This window comes from Podarcis liolepis, assembly GCF_965112155.1.
Source record: "Podarcis liolepis genome assembly, chromosome: 2".
Lineage (NCBI taxonomy): Eukaryota > Metazoa > Chordata > Lepidosauria > Squamata > Lacertidae > Podarcis > Podarcis liolepis.
In genome coordinates, this window is record NC_139555.1 from 34772417 (window position 1) to 34789033 (window position 16617).

Sequence of the window (16617 nt, forward strand, 5' to 3'; positions counted from 1 at the left end):
AAAAACTGTGAAGACTGGGGCGTGGCAGCAGTAGGGTGAACTGCAGGTTTCATGCCTTGGTGCAGAGAAATCTGTGCCCCTTTTACCTTGACATTTTCAATGAGGAGTCCAGTGATTTGCCCATTGGTGCCCTCAGTACTCTGACCGCTGCCAGCACTCCGGATGCTGCCAATGCTGCCCTCGCTGCCCACACTGTTCCTGTCACCTGCTGCTTGGGAAGAGAGGATAGATTTTGGCATGGGGGTAGTAAGGAGGGAGAAGAGCCCAGTTGGCCCTCAAGCATTAAGCAGGCAGGCAAAGGTAGGACTAGCACCCCATCACAGATTGCTCTGCGGGCTTTGCCACAGAGCACCCAAGCAGGCTTCCCTGGTTGCCAAAACAGGTCACTCGGTATCCGGTTGAGGCATTTCAGTCACGGCATGACTTTTTATTTCCTGTAGCAACATCCAGCTGTTGTGATCCTTTCTCCCCCACCCCACTCCCCGCCACCCAATTTCGATGGGTGAGGTTGGGAAGCACCTTTTTAAAGAAGCATCTAGCAGCAGCGGTCCCTCTCATACAAGACTGACTGGGGGCGGGGGAGGGAAATATGACCTGGGAGGACACAGCTAGCAGGCAAGTTTGCATGAAATGATGGGGTGTATTGTTTGTGCAGCACGGAAGGTACCTCAATGGCAGATGTGCACAAGAGCATGGAAAGAAGGGATGTGCACACTGATGGATTTATGCTTTGGGGGAGACTGGACGCTTGCAGCTGGTAGGCCTCGATGAGCTAAAATGTGAACTTAAGGTGTATGCAAAAGCAAGGCTTTACCTGGATGAACACATGCCCTTTAGGCAGGGTTTATCAGCGACAGGTAAGAACAGCCCACTGTCCCCGGGAAAATGGTGGATAGCTACTGGGAAGAGGGAGGGGCAGTGGTGGGAAGGGGCAGGATCAAAGCATACATTAAGGAAGGTGGACCCTGTGACAGAGACAAAGATGTGTAGCGAAGCCAATTCTAAATCACTGAGAATTTTGCAGGAGGGAGCTGGGGTATAGCAGTGCCACATGAAATTTCCAGAAGAGGGATATTTCTCTATTTCTCTCCCCCCCCCCAAGCAGGTATCTGTGTGAGTGTATGTGTGTGACGAGAGAGAAAATGATTTCGAAAGATATTTACTTGGGGTACAAATGTGTGAGAAGAGGGTCTGGTTACACCTCCACCCCCAGCTGAAATCATATCCCTTTTCACCTGCTACTTCTCTCCATTCCTTCTCCCCAGCCCAGAGTTGTCCTCACTCATTCCCAGGCAGTGTGAATGGAGGACACGCTTGCCCAGCCCAGCAATGGCCCTGACCTGGGCTGTCAGGAGTTGGGGCTGTCCTGGTCAGGGCAGGTAGGCAGAGGGGTGCCTGCGGCGAAACGGGTGGAGGCTGCAGCCCACTGGGAGGGGTGGCAGTGGTAACCTGCTGGCCCTTGGCAAAGCTCTGGCACGGGGGCAAGGGCGCCATGCGGGGAAGAGTCAGGCCTGCATGTAGAGAACAAAACACGCGGGTCAGGAAAGAGTGTGTGTTTGTGTAGGCAAGGAGAGCAACTGTGTGGTCCCAGAAGCACTGCACAGCACTGGGGGCTACGGGGAAGGCTGCTGTAACTTAGCTGCTAATGGAGCATGTGTGTTCATGTAGGGGCGATGCTGCTGCTGCATTTTAAAAACATACAGAGGGACAGAATATCGGATGCTCATTCATTGGCCAGACTTTTCACAGAGTTTTTCCTATAAAAGAGTCTCTCAGCAGTCTAGGATGAACATTGGCAACAGAGTCAGAGGAGCAAGTGCAGAACTTTGTCCTTCCTTCCCTGGTTTCTTCTTCTAGCCTACATAATAGGATTCCCAAAGTGCTCTACCCAGTTCTTTAGTTTCACCAGTTCATAGTGTCTACGGCTGGAGAAAGTCAAGAGAGCTCAAGGTGGTTTCAAAGAGTTACTGCAGCTTATGGTGTGTATAGTCGTCTCATCACACTTCCGCCTCTGGCAAACAAGCGTTGCGTGGCTTTTCACTGTTTCGAAAACCTGCAAAACCTGTTTGACCAGAAGGCGGCAGTGGGAGAAAATAAATGTGTGTCCATGCGTGTCGTTTCTGTACGCATGCCGTGAGAAAAATAAATACGTCACCTGAACCAAGCATCTCTTAAAAACTATCTCCAGCCTCCAACCTCAGGTGGCCTGCAGTAAATATACACCTGCAAAGAAAACTGAACATCTGCAGCATCCATCCATGAGCATCCATCCAATCAGAAATCACATGCATGCCTGGCCCCCAATTTAGCTACATCCACAATTCAGTCAGTTTTGAGGAACGAGGGTCTACATTTGTCCCTGGTTAAGGTGGGATCTGAACACCTTCTAGAAAGAAAGGTGTGGAAGTATTCACACCTTTAACTCCCAGGACTACAGCTTCCTATAACCATACAGACACTGCTTTGCTAGGCTTCCACAGGCCACCTGCATATTAATAGTCATAACAGTTTATGTAGTTTAATACATTTTAAATGTACTTTAACTCCCATTCTTCCCTTGCTGAGAAAGCAGCAGGAGCGATGGGATTCCCCCTATTCCTTTTAAAGAGGTTCCTGCTCTCTCTGTTGCAAGAGGTCCTCCATGTTATCCTTTTCAGAAAGCACAGCAGAAGGGAGCCCCTTTGGATATTCTTATATTCACGATCTTCCTCTTGCTGAAAAAGTGGGGAGCTTCCTCTTGTGCAAAAAGTGTGTTTGAACAGTACTGGGGTGGTGGTGGGAAACCATTGTGCCCTGAATAATCGCGTCTCTGGTACTGTTTGACTTGGTCCGTGTGAAGGCAAGCGTTGGCAGAGAGGTCACTGTTATTGAGTTGCTAGGGTAGGAAGTGGCGGCGATGATAGGAGTTATTTTTGCAGGCGGGGAGAAGACAGTGAATGAATGGGGTTTACTGGGAAATGAAATCACAGGTTTTCCTACTCCCTTTGAAGCACCCCCCCCCCAAATCACATCTTTGGCCTCCTCCAGAGTTCCCAGTTGTGTTCGTGGACCAACCTGTCCGCTTGCTGATGACTTCGACAATGGATGGAGGGAAGTAACCAACTCTGTCAGTGCCTTTCTGAGAGTCATGGATATGACCCTTCCAGCGTCCGTCTGCATGCTGCTCCAGAACCTGGTGGGAGAAGAGTTCTCATGATCAGTGGGACTTGGTGGATACAGGATGGCAGAATCAGGAGGTCGAAAGGGACCACGGGATCATGATATCTAAGCTCACCACAAAAGCAGGGTTTTGTAAAGCTGGTGTGCAGCACAGTGGCTTAGCGACTGAGTTACGACGGAGGAAGCCCCCTGTTCATATTTCAAGCCTTAGGGAATTCATTCTCTTCTTACCTAAACCCCCCCCCCCATCTGCAAGATGAAACTATAAATACAAGGCCTACATATTCTAGGGTAACTGCATGCGATGAAGCGCTTTGAACATTCTAAAGGGGAATATAAATGCCAAGAATGATTATGATTGGACCAAACTTGTCTATTCAACCATGAGGACTAGAAACTTGTTCAAAAAGGGAAGAAAACTAAGCTGAGCTTCTCATCTGAATTCAGTGCTTGTGCTTTTTTCTTTGCTCCTGCAGAACTCTGGCATGCACACAGCTCTGTCAATATGTTATACCTCCCCTATCCACTGTAATTTCTATTACTTCGTGAATCTTCTCTGTTTTGCCTGCATCCTCCTTTAACTCTCTTGACCATACACAAAATCTGATTACAATAGCACTTCTACTGCCTCCTATATGGTAGAGATGATTCTTCTGTTTATACAAGCTGGGACTAGGGATGGAAGAATCTGTCACTTTTGATTTCTCTAAGTTTCTCAGTTTTCCACTCAGGTTCAGTTCACCACATTAATGTACCAGTCTGCCTTGCTTTTGTTCATTTTTTTAAAAAGCACTCATTAAAATTAATCAATTTTTAAGAGCTCATTATCCCCAATAGATACATTTTTGCAAGCAATGTTCTCCAATATAATGGATTTTGTATGTTAGTTTCACCTATATACACATTTTTTATGATATCTTCCTCGGCTATGTGCATTTTCATGCACCTTTATTTGAAGAATTGCACCGCGAAATTCAGAGAAATGCGAATTTCAAAGCATAGCTGTCTCTCAGTTCACACACTGGTTTGGGGAAGTGCAAATTTAGTAGGTCTGCATTAAAATCATAAAGTAAAGGTAAAGGGACCCCTGACCATTAGGTCCAGTCGTGACCGACTCTGGGGTTGCGGCGCTCATCTCGCTTTATTGGCCGAGGGAGCCGGCGTACAGCTTCCGGGTCATGTGGCTAGCATGACTAAACCGCTTCTGGCGAACCAGAGCAGCGCACGGAAACGCCGTTTACTTTCCCGCTGTATCTACTTGCACTTTGACGTGCTTTCAAACTGCTAGGTTGGCAGGAGCAGGGACCAAGCAACGGGAGCTCACCCCATCGTGGGGATTCGAACCGCCGACCTTCTGATCGGCAAGTTCTAGGCTCTGTGGTTTAACCCACAGCGCCACCCACGTCCCTTATTAAAATCATAACTGGGCCCAATTTCTTCCTCAGACTCTAGTAAGCCTACAATTTTTCAAATAGGTCACCGCAGTCCTAGCTGAGGTCCATTCATGAGATCACAGAACAGATGCAGAGTGCTGCCTCTTGGAGCGTTTCAGGAGCTTCTATGGCTTCCGCCAATCTCTTACCGTGATAATATCTCCGGCACGGACATTGAGAGCAGTTGGGTCATGGAGGTTCCAAAAATCCTTCAAAGCTCGGACCTTCAGGATTCCTGATGCCTCTGAAGACAAAGGGTAGTGGGAAGTGAGAAGGAGGGGGACAGAGGGGGAAAGACATGGGCAGGAAAATTAGCAAAAAGGGGAGAAGAGGACGTCGTTACTTGCTGTGCGCTTCATTCCTCCTTTGCCCCACAGCCTACACATCTTGGGATGTTGCAACCAGCCTCCCCTGCAGCTTTGCAAGGTGGGCTCCTTCACGTTATAATTCAGTGAAAGCCAGGAGGCTGAAAACCCTCAAGTACCCACCCTGCCCCTCCCCAAAAGATTTCAGTGCTGACCCCCACATGCCCTTCACCAGTTTGCACCATCCTAGGGGTTTATTAAGATGGGTGCCATCTGCTTCCTCCCCAGATTAGGGCCTGATGGGGATACTTTTCGGCCTGCTCACCTCGTAGTAGTTGCTTGATGTCCTTGCTGGCGTGTGAAGTGGTGAACTGGTTCACGATGTCTAGAGCCGTCTGGTTGTAGGTGTTGCGGATGTTGACATCGATGCCACCCTGCCCACAGAGAGAAAGTTAGCGGTGGGCTTGGAAACGGGGGGACAACTTCCTTGAGGGAACTTTTTTTAATAAAAAAATCTAGGCTGGTTTCAGCATTTGAGTATTAGGCTGAGCTAGTGCTGGTGCTAGGTCCTGGTGAGATATTCACAAAACAAAAGAATTGCCATGAAAATTCCTGAAACAAGAAGTAATCGACTATAGAGTTAAATTAAATAACAAAAATCAAAAAGTTTAAGGAAAAATTAACCTAGAAATAAACAAGAGCAGTTTGTTTGATATTTTATAATGTTCTCTTAAATAGGGCTATGTTTAAAACTTGCCATTGAGGTTTTCATACCTTTTTTGTAAACTCAGGGAAGTGTTTCAGCCCTGCTCTTGAGTTTGTTTGATATCACTTAAAATCATTTAAGGTATATAATTTCTTTATTTCCTTCTGAGGAAATTGATTAGTCCAGTGAAACGAGTTTTGTAGCCGGCATCTCGTTAAGCCTTTGTTTAATTCTAGGTTAATTTTTGATTTTTGTTATTCTATAGTCGATTACTTCTCATTTCAGGGATTTTCACGGCAATTCTTTTGTTTTGTGTCATTTCTTGGTTCTGTGACTGTCTTTTTTTCACTGGTGAGATATTCACGGCAGCCTGCTAATAATATCACAGTCCTTGAGAGCAAAAGCAGGCCTGTCTTTACCCAGAGACTGCATCCCCACTGCTTGAGAAAAGCTTAAGCTCGCAGAACAAAGTAGACTAGGCCAGTTATAGAGGGTTGCTTCACACAACATGCAAGGCCTCAGATTCAAAACACAGGGAGGCCTTGGGTTTGCCTCACACTCTCAGCCTCAGCTTCCCATAAAGGCAGTCATTACTCCGCTTCACAGAGAAGGCTAAATAAGTGCACTAAAAGTGCAAATGAAACAATAAACAAACCGATCAACCCCAGTATGTGTTTCGTAACACTGTTTGCAGTCGCTTCCAAAGATGGTTGGTTCCAGAATCACTCTGGCTAGCCTCAACACAAATGCCAGCAGGCATGGATTATAGGTGCAGACACTTGCATGCGTGTTGGGCTACTCCATATGGGGAGGAATCATGCAGTACTTCTTCACATGGCTAATGAACACTCAGTCAGTGTGCACATCCAAGTGGTGTTTCTGTGTGAGAGAGGCTAGCAGCTCCCTCTTGTGTACTTTCAGCACAGGACAGGTGGGTTGTATGACCACACTTCTTGTCGGACTAGAACTGAACCAGAGATTGGAGTTTCTCCTCAGTGCTATATATCACACCAAGCTGCAGGCCGCATTCTTTTCCTGCCTCGAGTGACAGAGCTACCACGCTTTTCTGCACAGCGTTTCCTCTCACAACTGACCCACAGATAGCCCAGTGTCTCCTCTGTGGGCTCTCACACCCTCTCCTCTTCTTTGTTCCCTATTTCTGCCTCGGCTCCAAGGCCTGTGGCCTCTCCAAGGGCAAAAGCCTTTTGGTCACCAGGCAACCATTCCCCGGCCTTGACTACGGCTTTACTTTTAGTCTCACTTGCAGCAGCAGGCGCACCACCTCGGTCTTCCCATACAACGCTGCTTCATGCAAGGCAGTCCCCGTCTTCGTCTGTTTGTTGATCTCGATTCCGGCTTTCAGAAGTTGCCTGTGAGGGGAAGGAATATATAAGCAATGAGTGCCAGCAAGTCAAAAGATGTGACTGATTGCTCCAGAATGAATACCCAAGTCTTGATCCTTACTGTGTGCCATTGGAGAGGGTGGTGTGTGTGTGTGAGAGAGAGAGACAGAGAGAGAGAGAGAGAGAGAGAAGGATGGCTGGCAGGTGGAGGAGATGATCAGGGGAGCTATCTGTGTTGCAAGAAGGATTAAATGGCAGAAGGACACTGTGGGTGTATTTACCCTGTAGTTTAGTCTAACGTGCTAATTTAAGATATAACCCTACTGCTGTAGGGATTTCACTTGATCTGTGGTAATTTGGTGAACAGTAAGTTCAAATGCTTTTGTAGAGCTATCATTTAATAACTGGTTGGCTGGTAATTATGGCTGGTGAGAGAATGCATGAGTGTCAGGCTTGGATGCTTAGGATTGCTAAGGATGTGGAGTCCATTGCATTTTTATGTTTGATTTCTGTCTGTAATGTTTACAATAACTTCTAATTCTCCTGTTAACTATTTGATCTTCATCTATAATGTTTTGCTTTGGTATTTTGTAATGCTTAGGTTACAACTTAGGTTGTAAAGAGCTTTGAGATTCTTTTTTAAAAACAAACAAACAAACAAACAAACAAACAAACAATAAAGCAGTATAGAAATAATTGGGGGGGGGGGAATAGTACTGAGCTAGATGGAGTGATGGTCTGACTATGTTTGGTCCTCTAGGAATGAATTTCCATTGTAAGCACAGTATTCTCTGTATTTCTTTAATTCAGGGATAGAAAACCTGCAGTCCTCCAGATGCTGTTGGACTACAATTCCCAGCATCCCTGACCATTGGCCATTACTGGCTGGGGCTGATGGGAGTTGGAGTTCAACAGCATTTAGGATTTAGGAAGTTCAACAGCAACAGGATTTAGGAAGGCTCTGTAGCTTCAAATTCTGATGCCCCATGCGGCACATAAGGGGTACATGCAGGAATGGAACAAATGAAGCATTTGCAAAATAGGGTGCTGCATGAGAATATAAAAGTAAGAATGAACTCAACACACCCAAACTGCACTGTAAGGCATGAAATAAATACGACATTCAAATCAGAAGCTGAAATCTCAGGAAGGTTAAGCTGGGGAGCTAACAGATGGAAATATCTGAGAGTGGTGTGGCACATGCTGGCACCTTGGGGAACTTGAGCTGGCACATGTGGGCTGAGTGAGGCCATTGGCTTCTCCCTGCACTGGAAGTGCCCAAAGGACTTACCTGATTATCTCTTTATGCCCGTTCTTGGCTGCGAGGTGAAGAGGAGTGGTGTAGTTAGGGTCACTTGTGTCTTTGGATTGTCCCTCGAGCAGAGCCACACACATGTGGCTGTTCAAAAGCAGCTGGGCCACCTAAAGTAAACAAAAGAATGGAGTGACAGAAGGAAGCGAGGGACCCAAAATGATATCAGACGACTGACAGGTGAGTGGTCTCACCCACCTGTCGAAGTTGGCCTGCAGGGTTACAAGGAGACAGTGGCCAAGCATGACTGAAATCCCCATGGATCAGCTGATCTGCTTTCAGCAGGTTCAGATGCACCTGAAGAGATCTTATATATCCAAACTAAGCAGAATTGTCACACACAACCCAGGCATTAGCCGATGTGTGGGGAATTCAATCCTGCTGTGTAAGGAGCTGCTGATCCAGCTATGGGCCAAATGGGAAGGTCCTGTGGGCCAAATTTCATCCGTAGCTGGAAGTTCTGCATCCACACCAAGTGCTCTGAAGGATCCACTTCTCCTTTTCCACCATGGCGGACAAGAAAGTGGGTGGGGTTGGGGGCAATGGATGGATGACACCTGCTGTATCTTCGCCTTGCTTCAGAGCTCTCAAAGAGGCAGAAGTCCTGTGCCTCTTGGCACCGAGTCGGCCTTGCTATCACAATTGCCTCAACCATCTCTTTTGCAGGCAGAAAGGGTACAAATGAGGGCCCAAGGGCTGCAAACTGGAAAAGGCCACTACAGTGGGAAATAGTTTCAACATTAGGGAGCTTTGGGTTTGAGCTGGCCTTGCCCGCAGGGAACACCTACACACCTACACAAACAATGTGGAACTTGTACTAGAGGCCTGCTATTCTTTGTTATGGTGACTCAAGATTTATCACCCTATTTATAGCCCATTTGTTATAAAAATGGACATTGAAGCCACCCCCTGCCTTGGGATGAGAATAGAATAATGCCATTCCATTGCCTCCCTTCGGTGCACGTCCCTTGCGCTAATACCCACCCACCCCTCCTGTCTTCACATACATTTGCTGCCCTGCCCTTTAGGTTAGGGGGAAGTCCCCCACCCCCAGGAATTCTGAGCAGCCTCTCTGCACCTGTCTTGAATAGTGGAGACAGGAATCCACCGCTAGCTCTGCCAGGTTGGAATCCCAGGCCTTCTGGCCCAGCTGGCCTTGCTTTTGCCTCCGCAGTCTGGAGGGATTAGCAAGGCTCAGGGCCTGTCTGGCTTCTGGTAGGAGTGGTGGAGAACAACCTGAGTATGAATGCAGTGGGAATGGAGGTTCCTGGGTGCTGCGTTATGTCCCAGTGCCATGGCGAGGCCTTACACAGGAGGTATCCCTCCACAACCCCTGGGCCTACTCACAAGTGCCTGCAGCAGCATGATTACCACAGAAAGCCATTCTTTGGCACAGGAAGACCTTTGGAGATGTATGAAGGCTTTATAGCAGCAGGAATGAGGAATCTGAACGTCTCCATTGGACAGAGGAGAGAGAGGAGATATGGATTTTGTTGAGATTACAAACCCCGCCTGAAGCTGGAAATAAGAACAGTGAAAGGGATAGGATGGACCACAGTGTATGCCATCTTGACAGCTTCTGAGACTTTCAGACAGAGAAGAAGAGATGTGGATTATATTTATAAATGATTTATTAATGAGCTGGTTGTATGTAAAATTGAGGATTAAATTTGGCGAAATGTGAAGGGTGGGTGGTGCCAGGAGACTGGAAGTGTTAGGGGGAGGAAATGTATATTATCTATTTATACACACACATAAATTCTAGGGGTTTCATTTTCACCCTCTGGATGCAGCACCAGTGAGGCTGAGTTGTTTATTACTGGGGCCAGGTGTCATACAGCAATGTTCAAGGCCATGTTAGGGAGTAATGCATGCCTGTTGTCTGGGAGGAAGCAGAATCTGTTTTTCTCAGGCAAAGTGTTACTCAAGCGGTATCAGAAGGAAATGTTTCAAAATTGATGAATGACTATTATAAAAGATTATTTACTCTACTCGATGATTATGAGGACAGGTTATAACAATGTATAAAAGCCATAGCAGAAACTGGTAACTGTACAGGTGATGTGTGGGGAGAAGGGATGAATGTATTTTGAAGTGACAGCTGGAAAAGTTATTATATTGGGAGCAGCAAAGGAGGGAGGAAAATAGAGGGGACATCGGGGGTGGGAAGTCAGCTTTTAAATTTGTACTGGAATTTGTACTGATTTGGTGACAATTTGTTAAAAATTGTGGAAAATCAATAAAAATAATTTGGGGGTGGGGAAGGTATGGGGAATCTGAGGGCCTCCCACTGTTGATGGGCTTCAGTTCCTGTCAGCCTCAGCCAATGTGACCGACAGTGAGGGAATGATGTCAGTTGCCGCCATCTTGAGTTATGATATTGTTCCGCCCTAATAGCTGGGATGTTCCTTCGCAGCTGGCTTAGAAAAGTTCTGCAGCACAGGATGGAACAAAATAGTTATACTTTTCCTACATTACTGCCAGCAGCTGTGGAAACTCCTGCTGTGCCAGAGCACATTATCATTTCCATCATCATCCTCATCATCATATTTGTTAGTCCCTTTATCTTGCAACTGAAGGCAACCCAAAGTGGCTTACAACCAAATAATGTTGTCCGTGGTAATCATGTCATTGCAGGTAATTACTACTACAGTGGTACCTCTGGCTGCGAACGGGATCTGTTCTGGAGCCCCGTTCACAACATGAGCAAAACGCAACCTGCATCTGTGCGTCTCGCCACTTCTGCACATGACATCATTTTGAGCATCTGCGCATGCGCGAGGGGCGAAACCAGGAAGTAACCCTTTCCGGTACTTCCAGGTTGCCGCAGGACGCAACCTGAAAAGATTTAACCCGAAGCGTCTTTAACCCGAGGTATGACTGTACTACTAAAATACACATCTCAGGTGTCAAAGGTAAAGCCGTGTGTCTTCATCATTCACCAAAAGCTATGCAGTGAAGAAGCTGGACGCACCTCTGTGGGGAGGGAATTCCACAGATATGAATCGTTGTGTGCGTTCATTTCAATGGGTCTCCCCTGAGGAGCAGTAGTGTTGCATACACCCTGTTGCTCTCAACTGACTTTCTTGCAGGCGGTGGCTATGGTTGCTTCTGCTTACCTTTAGCCTTCCAAACTCACAGGCCAGGTCCAGGGGGGTTTTCTTTGCTTTGTTGATGAGGCATGGGTTGGACTGGTGCTGGAGCAGCATCTCTGACTGCAGGACAGACAGGAAAAATGGAAAGAGCGAAGTGAAGCTGGAAATGCCAGTAGTCATACGCTTTGCACATCTTGCTTCCTCATGATCTCCGCAGAGCAAACCCAAAACCCTCGTACAAGACGGCTCCTGCCAGGAACCCAGAGCAAACCACTGCCTCTGCTTCTCCTGCAGCTAGCTGGCCTAACCCCTGAGGTCTAATCCGTGTCAGTCAAACCTTTCCTAGACAGCCCCCAAGTTCTTCCCAAGGTTAATATAATACAAAAGTACAGGTCACCTTGTGGTATTTTCATCTCCCTCCCCTAGGAAAGTGTCTGTTCCACGTAATAAGAACATTGTTTTGGGGTGCACATTTTAAAAATCTGCACGTTTACTGTGATTCTGGTATCTGATACAATGCCAGGTATCCAGAGAATCTAGGCTTCCATGTAAAAAATAAAAATAAAGCAAGGTTCTAGCCTGTAGGAGAGGGCAGAGAAGTAGAAAATATGTGGCAATGTCTGATGAAAGCTCAGAAAATTTAAGCCTTTAATACCATACATATTCTGCCAGCTATTCCCTGCTTCCTCATCATATTGAAATTTAATAAATGTGCACTGCTGTAGTCATCAGAACTTAAGATATTCTTGATGTACAGCTTCTCTTTCCTTTTCCTAGTGCATTTGATCTGCAACATGTACGCCGCTCTGCTTATGGGTTCAGCCCAGGATAAAACATCACACAGATACTTGCTTCTTCACAGACCAAGGTGTTTTTTTCTGCCATTTTTATCCTCACTCCCGCCTAGAAATTCTGACAGGAGATGATTGAATGTGATCCATTACAGCTCCCAAGAAGAAACTCCACAGCTCTCTACTGCATTTCGTGCTGGGCACTTGTGTTAATGTGACAGTACTGCACTGCAACGTTCAGCTGCTTTGTGGGTTAGGCATGTTAGATCATTATGAGGGCTCCAAGGTATGGGAGACTGACAGCTTTCGGACTGGCGCACCATGATCTGGATCTGACTGACAAAAGAAGTCTCATCTCTTCCCTTCCAAATGGTCCCCCACTCACCACCTCATAGTGGCCATATTGCGCCGAAAGGTGCAATGGGATCTGCCCATCCAGCGACGCCATATTGACTGAAGCAGCTGCTCGTAGAAGCAGGCGTGCTGGCTCCACCTTCCCTTGCCAGGCAGCGTAGTGCAGTGGGCGCATTCCTGTAGGGAGACAGAGACAGGCTGCATAATGTGGGAATGACTAATCTGATGGGTGCCCACCATCTGAATGTTCTGCAAACAACAGAAGACATTTTGTTGTGGCAACTTTTCCTGGCTGAATAAAAAGGTTTACACCTTAGGTGTCTACTACCTATTGTTTTAACACCTATTTTCAGTTGTTTCCCCCATGCTTAAAAAACAACAACACTGTTTCGGCTGTTTTATGGAATGCTACTTAATCCCCTTGAGAAAGGTGTAATAAATAATAATAATAATAATAATAATAATAATAATAATAATAATGATGCAACTATTCGAACACAGAATGAGATGCTCTGGGCCAAATAAGACAAATACATTGAGCACCCAGCATACAAACCTTCTTGTAGGGGGTGGGTGGGCAGGGGCTTAATGAGTGGCATTATTCTAGTTGGAGCAGAAGATGGGAGTAGCAACCTCCTGCCGATAACACTATTCATAACTTGCATTTCCCCAAAAGGACTCTTCCCCAGCATACTGTTTGTAAAATAAGTTTTTCCTTCATGAAGTGAGAGCTAGCGATTCCCTCACTGTGGCTTTTGGGGACAATAACAGGGACGGTCTTTTTCCTCCTCCTAAGAAAGCAAAACAACTCACTTACCGTTGATGTCCTTAATATCCACAGTGGCCTGTGCCTCCAGCAGCAAGGAGATAAGTTCCAGGCTTCCAACCAGGGCTGCATGATGTAGTGCTGAAAACCTGAGAAGTGGGGTGGAGGCAACATCCTTAGACAGAAGCAGCAGCAATTGACTTATTAGCTTAGAGCCCAGTCCAAGTTTCCTTATAAGGGTGTGGGTGGCGCTGTGGTCTAAACCACTGAACCTCTTGGGCTTGCCGATTGGAAGGTCAGCAGTTCGAATCCGTGTGGCATTGGTGAGCTCCCATTGCTCTGTCCCAGCTTCTGCCAATCTAGCAGTTCGAAAGCATGCCAGTGCAAGTAGATAAATAGGTACCATTGCGGCAGGAAGGTAAATGGCGTTTCTGTGCGCTCTGGCACTTGGCATGGGTCCTCTGTACACCAGTAGCAGTTTAGTCATACTGGCCACATGACCCGGAAAGCTGTCTGTGGACCAACACTGGCTCCCTTGGCCTGGAAGCGAGATGAGCGCCACGACCCCATAGTTGCCTTGGACTGGACTTAACCGTCCAGGGGTCCTTTACCTTAGGTTAAGACCAAGGCTTAGGCTGAGACCAAGGACAGCCAGAATGCTTTGCAGCAGAGTGCGGATTTGAAGCTGAGTGTCCCAGGCCCAGGGACTGCCAGTCTTTTTGGACCCACAGACACATTTGTTAACTGGAGAAACTGTTGTGGACCACACACACACACACACACCAGTCTATTGGCTACAATTGAATGCTGCTTTAAAGCCTAATTTCACCAGGGCAAGGAGACCCTGTGTGGGCGAATATATGTCCATAGGCCCCATAGCCCAACACTCTAACCACCACAGCCACACTGCCTGATACAAGCTTCCCACATGGTGGGGAGTGTTGGTATTGCTAGGTTTAGCCACATGGTGGGTGGCTAGAGACAATAAGCTGTGCATGTGGTTACAGGTGCTTTGCTGTCAGCTTTTGTGCCATTACTGTGTGACTCTCAGTTGTTCAAAGTGGCCAGCCTGGCTCTGAATAGGGAACACAGGTAAAGGTAAAAGGTAAAGGACCCCTGGATGGTTAAGTCCAATCTCTATTCAGAGCCTGATTTGCTTTTGAACTGCTAGGTTGGCAGGAGCTGGGACAGAGCAAAGGGAGCTCACTCCGTTGTGGGGATTTGAACCACCGGACTTCCAATCAGCAAGTCCAAGAGGCTCAGTGGTTTAGACCACAGTGCCACCCGCGTCCCTTTATCTTTTCTCAGTCTAAACCACCTTTTTGACTTCCTGTGAAGATAAAATGGTCGGGCTGGTGGTGGAGCCATATAAAATAACCCAATATTCCTTGGGGAAAGAGAGGGAGATAAATATAATAAATAAAAACCTCAATGGTTTTTGTAGCACCTGAAAGACGAACAAATTCATTATGGCATAAGCCAGGGGTGAGGCCTGTGGCCCTTCAGATGTTTAATATAAGAGTGGGTTATCTTATATGGCTCTCCCAGCTCCCCAACCATTCTATCTTCACAAGAAGTCAGTTAGGCTCCCATCAACCCCAGCCAGCATGGCCAATGGTCGGGGCTGATGGGAGCTGCAGTGTAGTAACGTCCACAGGGCTACAGGTTAGCCACCTCTGGCATAAGCATTCATGGACTCCACATCATCAGGTGCACGAAGTGTTACTCTCAGTTAGCATCTACATGTACACTAAGGATAACACCATGAAGCAGGCTATAGGTCATGGAAGCTTATGTCATAATAAATTTGTCACTTTTATAGAGGCCTTTGTTATTTTTGCTGCAGCAAGGCAAAAACAGCTTCCCTTGTGGACATTTTAAAAAAAGAAAAGTGGCCTGCATGACACTCCCAATCCTCTGAATCTGCTGAGGAGGGAACTCCTCACCATCTTCTTTCTCTAATGTGTCCAAGAATTTTAGCTGTGGTAAGAGTTTTTCCTCAGTGAGTCAAACGATATTGCTTCTACTCTACATGCTCTTCAACCACCTCCACATTCCTGGAGCTTTATAAAAATGGCCAATCTGAAAGAATGACCATCCTTAGGCACGAGAAGAAAAGTGACAAGCGTGAACAGGGCTAGCTCACTGCACATTCAGGGTTGTCCGGCTGCAGCTTGTCAAACGCCTTCCACTTTAAAGGTACGAAGCTGGCAATTTGATTTCCCTGCTTCCTTTCTCAGATCAATGTGTTTCTGCCCTTGCCTGCTCCCGAACATTTGGTATAGACATCTGTTGCTAAGTTTGGAAGAGGAAATAAGAGCTATGAAACATGCAAGCTGATATGTCATACTATTGTACAAACTTCTATTGTACAAAAGCAGGTAATCTTTCTTTGAAGCGTACAGAGCATTCTGTTTGAGGAGGCATTTGTAATTCACGTTTGTGTAAGTTTAACAGCCATTACTGTTTTGTATCTTCCCAGGTTTGTTAGACCAAAATGAAAGAAGCTGAAGTTTCAGGGTTTTTAAAAGATATTCTGAAATAACAGGCATCAAGTCAGGGACAGCTCTTTAAAATAAGAATCCTGTCTTAAAATAAGTGAGATCTGGCATCCCCCAGTTCTTTGTGAGCTGCTGTTGTCTGCTGTTTTCAAGTGCTGGCTAGACAACCCCAAAATGCTTGACAACACATTTCCCTTTCTTACATCTCCCAGTAAACGAGAAGCTCACAAAACTTTTCTCTTCTCTTCTCTTCTCTTCTCTTCTCTTCTCTTCTCTTCTCTTCTCTTCTCTTCTCTTCTGAGACCTCACTATGTATACCTTTGTAGGTGGGAAGGTTCTCCTACCATTGTTCTGGGAACCACAGAACAATTTCCTTTCATCTCTAATATATTTTGTGATTGGTTTCATGCTTTTAAACTGCTTAGAAGCCACTTTGGCAATTAAGTGTTATAAATATAAATATGTGTGTATGAAATGATGCACACTCATGCAATGAGACCTCTTCTGGGTTGCAACCCTCTAACCCTTCAGAGCACATTTAGTGGGTGCAGCTATGAAGTGTGGTGGGAGAGATATGTTGTGTGAGCAGGTCTTGTTCTGTGCACACAGTAACTTAGTTGAATTCAATTGGTTCTGAGCAAGTTTCCTATTTGTGCCTCCCCTTTGTCTGGAATGGTATCAAACATATATTCCTTGTATGACAAGAGACGGAGTTGACTACAACAAGGTGTTTTATGTCTACTGATGCCCAGCTTATAGGAGTTCTCCTAATTCTTTTTTTCTTAAATAACTGGCATGCAAGGAAAAGTTCTGCCAGCTTTTCTCATCACTGCCCCTTTTCTAAAATGGCAA

At 46.3% G+C, this 16617-nt stretch overlaps 1 protein-coding gene across 11 annotated transcripts in view; it reads right to left on the minus strand.

The window, feature by feature from the left end:
• Positions 1 to 16617, minus strand: part of CASKIN2 (CASK interacting protein 2) — a 97001-nt gene that overhangs the window by 17178 nt on the left and 63206 nt on the right. For 2 of the 11 annotated variants that reach the window (XM_083487349.1, XM_083487359.1), the window contains 9 exons: positions 13316 to 13413; positions 12530 to 12675; positions 11378 to 11473; positions 8238 to 8368; positions 6853 to 6973; positions 5223 to 5331; positions 4742 to 4836; positions 3055 to 3172; positions 87 to 211 (listed from right to left, as the gene is read on the minus strand). In XM_083487349.1, the coding sequence (XP_083343475.1) occupies positions 87 to 211; positions 3055 to 3172; positions 4742 to 4836; positions 5223 to 5331; positions 6853 to 6973; positions 8238 to 8368; positions 11378 to 11473; positions 12530 to 12675; positions 13316 to 13413 (1039 nt within the window). The remainder of the gene's footprint in view (positions 1 to 86; positions 212 to 3054; positions 3173 to 4741; positions 4837 to 5222; positions 5332 to 6852; positions 6974 to 8237; positions 8369 to 11377; positions 11474 to 12529; positions 12676 to 13315; positions 13414 to 16617) is intronic. The other 9 variants (XM_083487358.1, XM_083487351.1, XM_083487356.1 and 6 more) reach the window with 7 other exon arrangements.